Source organism: Hyla sarda, chromosome 3, assembly GCF_029499605.1.
Source record: "Hyla sarda isolate aHylSar1 chromosome 3, aHylSar1.hap1, whole genome shotgun sequence".
Taxonomy (NCBI): domain Eukaryota; kingdom Metazoa; phylum Chordata; class Amphibia; order Anura; family Hylidae; genus Hyla; species Hyla sarda.
In genome coordinates, this window is record NC_079191.1 from 447,440,074 (window position 1) to 447,454,395 (window position 14,322).

The window sequence follows — 14,322 nt, forward strand, 5'->3', positions numbered from 1 at the left end:
AAGTCACTTATAATAATACAATTATAGATACACAGTTATATTATGGTGGTGGATTAGAAATTTTGACCCTCATGCGTATAGCTTTACGACGATACTATAGGGCAGTGGTCTCCAACCTGCGGACCTCCAGATGTTTTGCAACATCTGGAGGTCCGCAGGTTGGAGACCACTGCTATAGGATATTCAATTACGCCAACAGCGTGGGTCATTACTATGACGACAAAGTCATGTGATACTAGAATCGCATGACTGTCAGCTGAACTGCGTCAGTACGCTGCGCCCACTCGCCCGTATCTGGGTTTAGTGCGCAGTCGCAGCGAATTGATGCCCACGCTAGCGGCACCACGATAGACATGGAGACCGGATGAGAGTGATTTCTTGTGAATAAATTATGAATTTGTTGCACGTTTCTCACGGATGTTATTAATGAAATCTGATTATGTAATATATGCAATTAATGTCAGATACGGGCAATTTTTCATGTTTTAAATGTTTTTAACTTATGTAATCGCAATATATATATATTCGAAATATAATCAGCATATACAATGGATGAATTTCACAAATATGTGTTTTATATGGATTTGCATTTTTCATTGAGTGTCACTTTGTACTTTGATGAGCAATCGTGTGTGTTTGGGGTATATAAATATGTAGATTTATCACTGAGCTTGGTCCTGCGAGGGGACAAACATTGCTATGAACTATGATTTGAGCCAATACATTTTTGGATTTTTTTCACCATTGGGGAGTGTAACGCCATTATCTTGTATATATATATATATATATATATGATGGACTTTGATCAGGTCTAGGTAGAATATAAAATATATAATATAAAATGTATATAATATATATAATATATACACACATTATATATACTCACACACATACATATATATATATATATATATACATACGGCGCCTGTGTAGTGTACAGGGGGCCCCGCACACACCGTCTTCTGCAGATGTGGCGAGTCTCTGGTTATACTAAGGGTCAGACTCCCAATAGTTGCAGAGAGAAGAGGCAGGCAGTGAAGATGATGTCTGCCGGCCCCTTCACTAAATAGACTGCTGGGGGCACAGAGGATGGACAACCAGGGAATGTCAAATAACATAAGGAAGAGACTTCAATCGGAGGCACCTGAAGTAAACACCATTGATGCAATTAAAACCATGTACACATGCATAGTCCCATGGTGGACGTCAAAAAGTAGTGCTGAATATAGTGGTGGTGCTAGGGAAATGTAGACATAGAAAAATAACAAAAAAGGAGAGAAGTCCTGCAACTCACCGTTGTGAAATGGATCAGCGTAGTAGGACTGCCATGGATCACTAGGATGGTGCCTTTTGAGGCCGGAAAAAGTGCATCTGCACGAAAACCTACAGGTTTGTAGCCTCTAAGCTTTCCGCACCATCCTAGTGCTCCATGGCAGTCCTACTACTAGGGTATGGCCCTATAAACAAAATTATATTTAAAAGAAATAGACCAACTTATGGATGATAAAAATCCGACCATGCAGGGAGTTGCAGTTTTAAAAAATCTGGAGGGCCACAGTTTGGAGACCACTGCTATAGGAGATTTTATAAAGCCGCTGGGGTCCCTACAACCCTCAATAGGGATCAGGCCTCACATTCTACTCCTCAGCAAGGAACCTGTGACCTAAAGCTGCAGAAACTGGAGGTGGAATCCTATACCCACAAACTGCAGCGTAATCTAAAAGAACCACAAATGTCCAAATATTATTATAAAACTACACCCAGATATAACACACACATCAAAGCTGCCAGCCTAGAGATCAGCGGTGACATCACTGAGAATACAGCCTATCCATCGCTAGAGATCAGCGGTGACATCACTGAGAATACAGCCTATCCATTCACTAGAGATCAGCGGTGACATCACTGAGAATACAGCCTATCCATTCACTAGAGATCAGCGGTGACATCACTGAGAATACATCCTATCCATCACTAGAGATCAGCGGTGACATCACTGAGAATACAGCCTATCCATTCACTAGAGATCAGCGGTGACACCACTGAGAATACAACCTATCCATCACTAGAGATCAGCGGTGACATCACTGAGAATAGAGCCTATCCATTCACTAGAGATCAGCGGTGACATCACTGAGAATACAGCCTATCCATCACTAGAGATCAGCGGTGACATCACTGAGAATACAACCTATCCATCACTAGAGATCAGCGGTGACATCACTGAGAATACAGCCTATCCATCACTAGAGATCAGCGGTGACATCACTGAGAATACAGCCTATCCATTCACTAGAGATCAGCGGTGACATCACTGAGAATACAGCCTATCCATCACTAGAGATCAGCGGTGACATTACTGAGAATACATCCTATCCATCACTAGAGATCAGCGGTGACATCACTGAGAATACAGCCTATCCATCGCTAGAGATCAGCGGTGACATCACTGAGAATACAGCCTATCCATTCACTAGAGATCAGCGGTGACATCACTGAGAATACAGCCTATCCATTCACTAGAGATCAGCGGTGACATCACTGAGAATACATCCTATCCATCACTAGAGATCAGCGGTGACATCACTGAGAATACAGCCTATCCATTCACTAGAGATCAGCGGTGACACCACTGAGAATACAACCTATCCATCACTAGAGATCAGCGGTGACATCACTGAGAATAGAGCCTATCCATTCACTAGAGATCAGCGGTGACATCACTGAGAATACAGCCTATCCATTCACTAGAGATCAGCGGTGACATCACTGAGAATACAGCCTATCCATTCACTAGAGATCAGCGGTGACACCACTGAGAATACAACCTATCCATCACTAGAGATCAGCGGTGACATCACTGAGAATAGAGCCTATCCATTCACTAGAGATCAGCGGTGACATCACTGAGAATACAGCCTATCCATTCACTAGAGATCAGCGGTGACACCACTGAGAATACAACCTATCCATCACTAGAGATCAGCGGTGACATCACTGAGAATACAGCCTATCCATCGCTAGAGATCAGCGGTGACATCACTGAGAATACAGCCTATCCATCGCTAGAGATCAGCGGTGACATCACTGAGAATACAGCCTATCCATTCACTAGAGATCAGCGGTGACATCACTGAGAATACAGCCTATCCATTCACTAGAGATCAGCGGTGACATCACTGAGAATACATCCTATCCATTCACTAGAGATCAGCGGTGACACCACTGAGAATACAACCTATCCATCACTAGAGATCAGCGGTGACATCACTGAGAATAGAGCCTATCCATTCACTAGAGATCAGCGGTGACATCACTGAGAATACAGCCTATCCATCACTAGAGATCAGCAGTGACATCACAGAGAATACAGCCTATCCATCACTAGAGATCAGCGGTGACATCACAGAGAATACAGCCTATCCATCACTAGATATCAGCGGTGACATCACTGACAATGCAGCCTATCCATCACTAGAGATCAGCGGTGACATCACTGAGAATACATCCTATCCATCACTAGAGATCAGCGGTGACATCACTGAGAATACAGCCTATCCATCACTAGAGATCAGCAGTGACATCACTGAGAATACAGCCTATCCATCACTAGAGATCAGCGGTGACATCACTGAGAATACAGCCTATCCATCACTAGAGATCAGCAGTGACATCACTGAGAATACATCCTATCCATCACTAGAGATCAGCAGTGACATCACAGAGAATACAGCCTATCCATCACTAGAGATCAGCAGTGACATCACAGAGAATACAGCCTATCCATCACTAGAGATCAGCGGTGACATCCCTGAGAATACAGCCTATCCATCACTAGAGATCAGCGGTGACATCACTGAGAATACAGCCTATCCATCACTAGAGATCAGCGGTGACATCACTGAGAATACAGCCTATCCATCACTAGAGATCAGCGGTGACATCACTGAGAATGCAGCCTATCCATCACTAGAGATCAGCGGTGACATCACTGAGAATACAGCCTATCCATCACTAGAGATCAGCGGTGACATCACTGAGAATACAGCCTATCCATCACTAGAGATCAGCGGTGACATCACTGAGAATACAGCCTATCCATCACTAGAGATCAGCGGTGACATCACTGAGAATACAGCCTATCCATCACTAGAGATCAGCGGTGACATCACTGAGAATACAGCCTATCCATCACTAGAGATCAGCAGTGACATCACTGAGAATACAGCCTATCCATCACTAGAGATCAGCGGTGACATCACTGAGAATACAGCCTATCCATCCCTAGAGATCAGCGGTGACATCACTGAGAATACAGCCTATCCATCACTAGAGATCAGCGGTGACATCACTGAGAATACAGCCTATTAATCACTAGAGATCAGCGGTGACATCACGGAGAATACAGCCTATCCATCACTAGAGATCAGCGGTGACATCACTGAGAATACATCCTATCCATCACTAGAGATCAGCGGTGACATCACTGAGAATACAGCCTATCCATCACTAGAGATCAGCGGTGACATCACTGAGAATACAGCCTATCCATCACTAGAGATCAGCGGTGACATCACTGAGAATGCAGCCTATCCATCACTAGAGATCAGCGGTGACATCACTGAGAATGCAGCCTATCCATCACTAGAGATCAGCGGTGACATCACTGAGAATACAGCCTATCCATCACTAGAGATCAGCAGTGACATCACTGAGAATACATCCTATCCATCACTAGAGATCAGCAGTGACATCACAGAGAATACAGCCTATCCATCACTAGAGATCAGCGGTGACATCACTGAGAATACAGCCTATCCATTCACTAGAGATCAGCGGTGACATCACTGAGAATACAGCCTATCCATCACTAGAGATCAGCGGTGACATCACTGAGAATGCAGCCTATCCATCACTAGAGATCAGCGGTGACATCACTGAGAATACAGCCTATCCATCACTAGAGATCAGCGGTGACATCACTGAGAATACAGCCTATCCATCACTAGAGATCAGCGGTGACATCACTGAGAATACAGCCTATCCATCACTGGAGATCAGCGGTGACATCACTGAGAATACAGCCTATCCATCACTAGAGATCAGCGGTGACATCACTGAGAATACAGCCTATCCATCACTAGAGATCAGCGGTGACATCACTGAGAATACAGCCTATCCATCACTAGAGATCAGCGGTGACATCACTGAGAATGCAGCCTATCCATCACTAGAGATCAGCGGTGCCATCACTGAGAATACAGCCTATCCATCACTAGAGATCAGCGGTGACATCACTGAGAATACAGCCTATCCATCACTAGAGACCAGCAGTGACATCACTGAGAATACATCCTATCCATCACTAGAGATCAGCGGTGCCATCACTGAGAATACAGCCTATCCATCACTAGAGATCAGCGGTGCCATCACTGAGAATACAGCCTATCCATCACTAGAGATCAGCGGTGCCATCACTGAGAATACAGCCTATCCATCACTAGAGATCAGCGGTGCCATCACTGAGAATACAGCCTATTAATCACTAGAGATCAGCAGTGACATCACAGAGAATACAGCCTATCCATCACTAGAGATCAGCGGTGACATCACTGAGAATACAGCCTATCCATCACTAGAGATCAGCGGTGACATCACAGAGAATACAGCCTATCCATCACTAGAGATCAGTGGTGACATCACTGAGAATACAGCCTATCCATCACTAGAGATCAGCGGTGACATCACTGAGAATACAGCCTATCCATCACTAGAGATCAGCGGTGACATCACTGAGAATACAGCCTATCCATCACTAGAGATCAGCGGTGCCATCACTGAGAATACACCCTATCCATCACTAGAGATCAGCGGTGCCATCACTGAGAATACATCCTATCCATCACTAGATATCAGTGGTGACCTCACTGAGAATACAGCCTATCCATCACTAGAGATCAGCGGTGACATCACTGCGAATACAGCCTATCCATCACTAGAGATCAGCGGTGACATCACTGCGAATACAGCCTATCCATCACTAGAGATCAGCGGTGACATCACTGAGAATACAGCCTATCCATTACTAGAGATCAGCGGTGACATCACTGAGAATACAGCCTATCCATCACTAGAGATCAGCGGTGACATCACTGAGAATACAGCCTATCCATCACTAGAGATCAGCGGTGACATCACTGAGAATACAGTCTATCCATTCACTAGAGATCAGCGGTGACATCACTGAGAATACAGCCTATCCATCACTAGAGATCAGCGGTGACATCACTGAGAATACAGCCTATCCATCACTAGAGATCAGCGGTGACATCACTGAGAATACAGCCTATCCATCACTAGAGATCAGCGGTGCCATCACTGAGAATACAGCCTATCCATCACTAGAGATCAGCGGTGACATTACTGAGAATACAACCTATCCATCACTAGAGATCAGCGGTGACATCACTGAGAATACAGCCTATCCATCACTAGAGATCAGCGGTGACATCACTGAGAATACAGCCTATCCATCACTAGAGATCAGCGGTGACATCACTGAGAATACAGCCTATCCATCACTAGAGATCAGCGGTGACATCACTGAGAATACAGCCTATCCATCACTAGAGATCAGCGGTGACATCACTGAGAATACAGCCTATCCATCACTAGAGATCAGCGGTGACATCACTGAGAATACAGCCTATCCATCACTAGAGATCAGCGGTGACATCACTGAGAATACAGCCTATCCATCACTAGAGATCAGCGGTGACATCACTGAGAATACAGCCTATCCATCACTAGAGATCAGAGGTGACATCACTGAGAATACAGCCTATCCATCACTAGAGATCAGCGGTGACATCACTGAGAATACAGCCTATCCATCACTAGAGGCGTCTTAGATTTCAGTGGCAGGAAGCTTTGGCATGGGTCACCCACCTCTCACCTTTACGCTCTAGTATGAGAGCCAGACGGCGATCTCTCATTTCGGGGCTCAGTTTGTCCACCATGCGGTTAATACAATTGTCTAAGACGAGGGAGCGGGTCTGGGAGGTTATATCCTGTCGGCAGATGGGACACTCTTCCTTCCTCTTCCTCCATGACTGGATGCAGAAGGAGCAGAAGCTATGGGCGCAGTTCAGGGTCACAGCCTGTGGGGGGCAATAAACACAGTAATAGTTATCACATGACTGCCCCCTAGTGTTATTTCAGAGTAGCAGACGAGCATTATTATTGGGCCCCTGAAGCTGTGATGTCACATAAGACAATAATCCAGGATCCTGAGGATAATTCAGTGGGGACAAACCTACGGAACGGCAGAATCCCAGGACCACTGGTTACCCTGAAACAGAATGTGTAACATGGCGACACTGACCCCCCCATCTATATAAAGTGCTCGGAGCAGATAATACACTGACCCCCCCCATCTATATAAAGTGCTCGGAGCAGATAATACACTGACCCCCCCCATCTATATAAAGTGCTCGGAGCAGATAATACACTGACCCCCCCCCATCTATATGAAGTGCTCGGAGCAGATAATACACTGACCCCCCCCCCATCTATATGAAGTGCTCGGAGCAGATAATACACTGACCCCCCCCCCCCCATCTATATGAAGTGCTCGGAGCAGATAATACACTGACCCCCCCCCCCCCATCTATATGAAGTGCTCGGAGCAGACAATACACTGACCACCCCCCCCCCCCATCTATATGAAGTGCTCGGAGCAGATAATACACTGACCCCCCCCCCCCCATCTATATGAAGTGCTCGGAGCAGACAATACACTGACCCCCCCCCCCCATCTATATGAAGTGCTCGGAGCAGATAATACACTGACCCCCCCCCCCCCCCCCATCTATATGAAGTGCTCGGAGCAGATAATACACTGACCCCCCCCCCATCTATATGAAGTGCTCGGAGCAGATAATACACTGACCCCCCCCCCCCCATCTATATGAAGTGCTCGGAGCAGATAATACACTGACCCCCCCCCCCCCCCCCATCTATATGAAGTGCTCGGAGCAGATAATACACTGACCCCCCCCCCCCCCATCTATATGAAGTGCTCGGAGCAGATAATACACTGACCCCCCCCCCCCCCATCTATATAAAGTGCTCGGAGCAGATAATACACTGACCCCCCCCCCCCCCATCTATATGAAGTGCTCGGAGCAGATAATACACTGACCCCCACCCCCCCCCCCCCCATCTATATAAAGTGCTCGGAGCAGATAATACACTGACCCCCCCCCCCCCCATCTATATAAAGTGCTCGGAGCAGATAATACACTGACCCCCCCCCCCCCCATCTATATAAAGTGCTCGGAGCAGATAATACACTGACCCCCCCCCCCATCTATATGAAGTGCTCGGAGCAGATAATACACTGACCCCCCCCATCTATATGAAGTGCTCGGAGCAGATAATACACTGACCCCCCCCCCCCTCACCTCTATGAAGTGCTCGGAGCAGATAATACACTGACCCCCCCCCCCCCCCCCCATCTATATAAAGTGCTCGGAGCAGATAATACACTGACCCCCCCCCCCCCTCACCTCTATGAAGTGCTCGGAGCAGATAATACACTGACCCCCCCCCCCTCACCTCTATGAAGTGCTCGGAGCAGATAATACACTGACCCCCCCCCCCCCCCATCTATATAAAGTGCTCGGAGCAGATAATACACTGACCCCCCCCCCCCCCTCACCTCTATGAAGTGCTCGGAGCAGATAATACACTGACCCCCCCCCCCCCCCTCACCTCTATGAAGTGCTCGGAGCAGATAATACACTGACCCCCCCCCCCCCCCTCACCTCTATGAAGTGCTCGGAGCAGATAATACACTGACCCCCCCCCCCTCACCTCTATGAAGTGCTCGGAGCAGATAATACACTGACCCCCCCCCCTCACCTCTATGAAGTGCTCGGAGCAGATAATACACTGACCCCCCCCCCCCCCCCCCATCTATATAAAGTGCTCGGAGCAGATAATACACTGACCCCCCCCCCCCCCTCACCTCTATGAAGTGCTCGGAGCAGATAATACACTGACCCCCCCCCCCCCCTCACCTCTATGAAGTGCTCGGAGCAGATAATACACTGACCCCCCCCCCTCACCTCTATGAAGTGCTCGGAGCAGATAATACACTGAAGCTCATTGTCCAGGACGTCGTTCATGTGGTTCAGAACTTCCTCTTTCTGCGCTTCCACCTTTTCCTTCTCCTCCTGTAAATGACAGACAAGATATTTCCTAATAAGTACGGACTAAAAGTCCCAGCACAGTTAAATAGAGCACAAACCCTTTGCAGTTTATACCGCACCTTGGTAATATAGACAGATTATACCGCACTTGGTAATATAGACAGATTATACCGCACCTTGGTTATATAGACAGATTATACCGCACTTTACCGCAACTTGGTAATATAGACAGATTTATACCGCACCTTGGTTATATAGACAGATTATACCGCACCTTGGTAATATAGACAGATTATACCGCACCTTGGTTATATAGACAGATTATACCGCACCTTGGTTAATATAGACAGATTATACCGCACTTGGTAATATAGACAGATTATACCGCACCTTGGTAATATAGACAGATTATACCGCACCTTGGTTATATAGACAGATTATACCGCACCTTGGTAATATAGACAGATTATACCGCACCTTGGTAATATAGACAGATTATACCGCACCTTGGTTAATATAGACAGATTATACCGCACTTGGTAATATAGACAGATTATACGCACCTTGGTTATATAGACAGATTATACCGCACTTGGTAATATAGACAGATTATACCGCACCTTGGTAATATAGACAGATTATACCGCACCTTGGTTATAAAGACAGATTATACCGCACCTTGGTTATATAGACAGATTATACCGCACCTTGGTTATATAGACAGAAGTTATACCGCACCTTGGTTATATAGACAGATTATACCGCACCTTGGTTATATAGACAGATTATACCGCACTTGGTAATATAGACAGATATACCGCACTTGGTAATATAGACAGATTATACCGCACCTTGGTTATAAAGACAGATTATACCGCACCTTGGTTATATAGACAGATTATACCGCACCTTGGTTATATAGACAGATTATACCGCACCTTGGTTATATAGACAGATTATACCGCACCTTGGTTATAAAGACAGATTTTACCGCACCTTGGTAATATAGACAGATCATACCGCACTTGGTAATATAGACAGATCATACCGCACTTGGTAATATAGACAGATTATACCGCACTTGGTAATATAGACAGATCATACCGCACTTGGTAATATAGACAGATTATACCGCACTTGGTAATATAGACAGATTATACCGCACCTTGGTAATATAGACAGATTATACCGCACTTTGGTAATATAGACAGATTATACCGCACTTGGTAATATAGACAGATTATACCGCACTTGGTAATATAGACAGATTATACCGCACTTGGTAATATAGACAGATTATACCGCACCTTGGTTTGCTGCAGCTCCTTATTTTTTGCTTGAATTATCTGTTCAAAATCTCTATAACTGCGGTTCAGATCATCCATAAGGAGCGAGTGCTGTGAGGACAGAGATCTAAGATCAATCACTGCACCCTCCCTACTACATCGCTGCCCCCTCCTACTACATCGCTGCCCCCTCCTACTACATCGCTGCCCCCTCCTACTACATCGCTGCCCCCTCCTACTACATCGCTGCCCCCTCCTACTACATCGCTGCCCCCCTCCTACTACATCGCTGCCCCTCCTACTACATCGCTGCCCCCTCCTACTACATCGCTGCCCCCTCCTACTACATCGCTGCCCCCTCCTACTACATCGCTGCACCTCCTACTACATCGCTGCACCCTCCTACTACATCGCTGCACCCTCCTACAACATCGCTGCACCCTCCTACAACATCGCTGCACCCTCCTACAACATCGCTGCACCCCTCCTACAACATCGCTGCACCCTCCTACAACATCGCTGCACCCTCCTACAACATCGCTGCACCCTCCAACATCGCTGCACCCTCCTACAACATCGCTGCACCCTCCTACAACATCGCTGCACCCTCCTACAACATCGCTGCACCCTCCTACAACATCGCTGCACCCTCCTACAACATCGCTGCACCCTCCTACAACATCGCTGCACCCTCCTACAACATCGCTGCACCCTCCTACAACATCGCTGCACCCTCCTACAACATCGCTGCACCCTCCTACAACATCGCTGCACCCTCCTACAACATCGCTGCACCCTCCTACAACATCGCTGCACCCTCCTACAACATCGCTGCACCCTCCTACAACATCGCTGCAACCCCTCCTACAACATCGCTGCACCCTCCTACAACATCGCTGCACCTCCTACAACATCGCTGCACCCTCCTACAACATCGCTGCAACCCTCCTACATCGCTGCACCCTCCTACAACATCGCTGCACCCTCCTACAACATCGCTGCACCCTCCTACAACATCGCTGCACACCCTCCTACAACATCGCTGCACCCTCCTACAACATCGCTGCACCCTCCTACAACATCGCTGCACCCTCCTACAACATCGCTGCACCCTCCTACAACATCACTGCACCCTCCTACAACATCACTGCACCCTCCTACAACATCCCTGCACCCTCCTACAACATCACTGCACCCTCCTACAACATCACTGCACCCTCCTACAACATCACTGCACCCTCCTACAACATCACTGCACCCTCCTACAACATCACTGGCACCCTCCTACAACATCGCTGCACCCTCCTACAACATCACTGCACCCTCCTACAACATCCCTGCACCCTCATACAACATCACTGCACCCCTCATACAACACCTATAGTCTAGAGCTCTACCTGTGCTTCCTAACCCCCTCCTGCACCTCTTATCACAATCCAGACTAATATTTATTACCTTCCGCTCGCTCCTCACCCTGATGAACTCAGCGCTTTACGTTATCTTATATGTTTAATACCACAGAGCGCAGATATATACGTCACCTCTTTCAGCGCTTGATCCAGTTGCTCCTTCAGACCCTTCTCTGTCTGCGATGATCCTCCCTGTGATCAGAAGGAGAGAAAGACTATGAAGCCAAAGAAAGAAGACACCGCACGGTCACTTAGCAGGACGCCCCAGGCAGGGGAGGGCCTGACCATCAACAAGACTTAAGACCCCACCCCCACCCCAACGCATGGTCACATAGCAGGACGCCCCAGGCAGGGGAGGCCTGACCATCAACAAGACTTAAGACCCCACCCCCACCCCAACGCATGGTCACATAGCAGGATGCCCCGGGCAGGGGAGGCCTGACCATCAACAAGACTGAAGACCCCACCCCCACCCCAACGCATGGTCACATAGCAGGACGCCCCAGGTAGTGGATGCCTGACCATCAATAAGACTGAAGACACCCCCCACCACATGGTCATATAGCAGAACGCCCCAGGTAGTGGATGCCTGACCATCAATAAGACTGAAGACACCCCACCGCATGGTCATATAGCAGGACGCCCCGGGCAGGGGAGGCCTGACCATCAATAAGACTGAAGACACCCCACCGCATGGTCATATAGCAGGACGCCCCGGGCAGGGGAGGCCTGACCATCAATAAGACTGAAGACCCCACCCCAACGCATGGTCATATAGCAGGACGCCCCGGGCAGGGGAGGCCTGACCATCAATAAGACTGAAGACACCCCCCCCCCCACCACATGGTCACTATAGCAGAACGCCCCAGACAGGGGAGGCCTGACCATCAATAAGACTGAAGACACCCCACCGCATGGTCACTTAGCAGAACGCCCCAGACAGGGGAGGCCTGACCATCAATAAGACTGAAGACCCCACCCCCAACGCATGGTCACATAGCAGGACGCCCCGGGCAGGGGAGGCCTGACCATCAACAAGACTGAAGACCCCACCCCAACGCATGGTCATATAGCAGGACGCCCCAGACAGGGGAGGCCTGACCATCAATAAGACTGAAGACCCCACCCCACCACATGGTCATATAGCAGGACGCCCCGGGCAGGGGAGGCCTGACCATCAATAAGACTGAAGACACCCCCCACCGCATGGTCACTTAGCAGAACGCCCCAGACAGGGGAGGCCTGACCATCAATAAGACTGAAGACACCCCCCCCCCCCACCACATGGTCATATAGCAGAACGCCCCAGACAGGGGAGGGCCTGACCATCAATAAGACTGAAGACACCCCACCGCATGGTCACTTAGCAGAACGCCCCAGACAGGGGAGGCCTGACCATCAATAAGACTGAAGACCCCACCCCAACGCATGGTCATATAGCAGGACGCCCCAGACAGGGGAGGCCTGACCATCAATAAGACTGAAGACCCCACCCCACCACATGGTCATATAGCAGGACGCCCCGGGCAGGGGAGGCCTGACCATCAATAAGACTGAAGACCCCACCCCACCACATGGTCATATAGCAGGACGCCCCAGACAGGGGAGGCCTGACCATCAATAAGACTGAAGACCCCACCCCCACCGCATGGTCATATAGCAGGACGCCCCAGACAGGGGAGGCCTGACCATCAATAAGACTGAAGACCCCCACCCCCACCGCATGGTCATATAGCAGGACGCCCCAGACAGGGGAGGCCTGACCATCAATAAGACTGTAGACACCCCCCCACCCCAACGCTCCGGGTTTGATGAATCACGATCACAGGGACGGAGTATCGTGATGTCACGGCTTCGCCCCCTCAATGCAAGCCTATGTGAGGCTGATGATAGAGGGGTGCTGCATGAAAGATTGCGGGGAACCCCCACGATCTGGCATCTTATCCCCTATCCTTTGGATAGGGGATAAGATGTCTTAGCGCCGGAGTACCCCTTTAATTAACCCCTTAAGGACGCAGCCCATTTGAGCCTTAAAGGGGTACTCTGCCCCTAGACATCTTATCCCCTATGCAAAGGATAGGGGATAAGATGTCAGATCGCCACGGTCCCGCTGCTGGGGACCCCCGATATCGCTGCTGTGGCACCCCGCTATCATTACTGCACAGAGTGAGTTCGCTCTGAACAGAATGATGGGCAATACAGGGGCCGGAGCATCGTTACGTCATGGCTCGCCCCCCTCAATACAAGTCCATGGGAGGGGGCGTGGCGGTCGTCACGCCCCCTGTCATAGACTTGCATTAAAGGGACAGGCCATGATGTCACGAGGGGCGGAGCCATGACCTAACGATGCTCCGGCGCCTGTATCACCCGTCATTACATGCAGAGCAAACTCTGTGCAGTAATGATAGCGGG

The 14,322-nt window shown here is 48.8% G+C and overlaps 1 protein-coding gene across 4 annotated transcripts in view; it reads right to left on the minus strand.

The window, feature by feature from the left end:
- The window catches only part of RNF8 (ring finger protein 8), a 67,035-nt gene that overhangs the window by 17,787 nt on the left and 34,926 nt on the right, over positions 1–14,322 (minus strand). The window contains exons 4-7 of one of the 4 annotated variants that reach the window (XM_056568674.1): positions 12,043–12,102; positions 10,523–10,612; positions 9,132–9,239; positions 6,956–7,160 (exon numbers count right to left, since the gene is read on the minus strand). In XM_056568674.1, coding sequence (XP_056424649.1) covers positions 6,956–7,160; positions 9,132–9,239; positions 10,523–10,612; positions 12,043–12,102 — 463 coding nt within the window. Of the gene's footprint in view, positions 1–6,948; positions 7,161–9,131; positions 9,240–10,522; positions 10,613–12,042; positions 12,103–14,322 lie in introns of all 4 variants that reach the window. The other 3 variants (XM_056568677.1, XM_056568675.1, XM_056568676.1) reach the window with 3 other exon arrangements.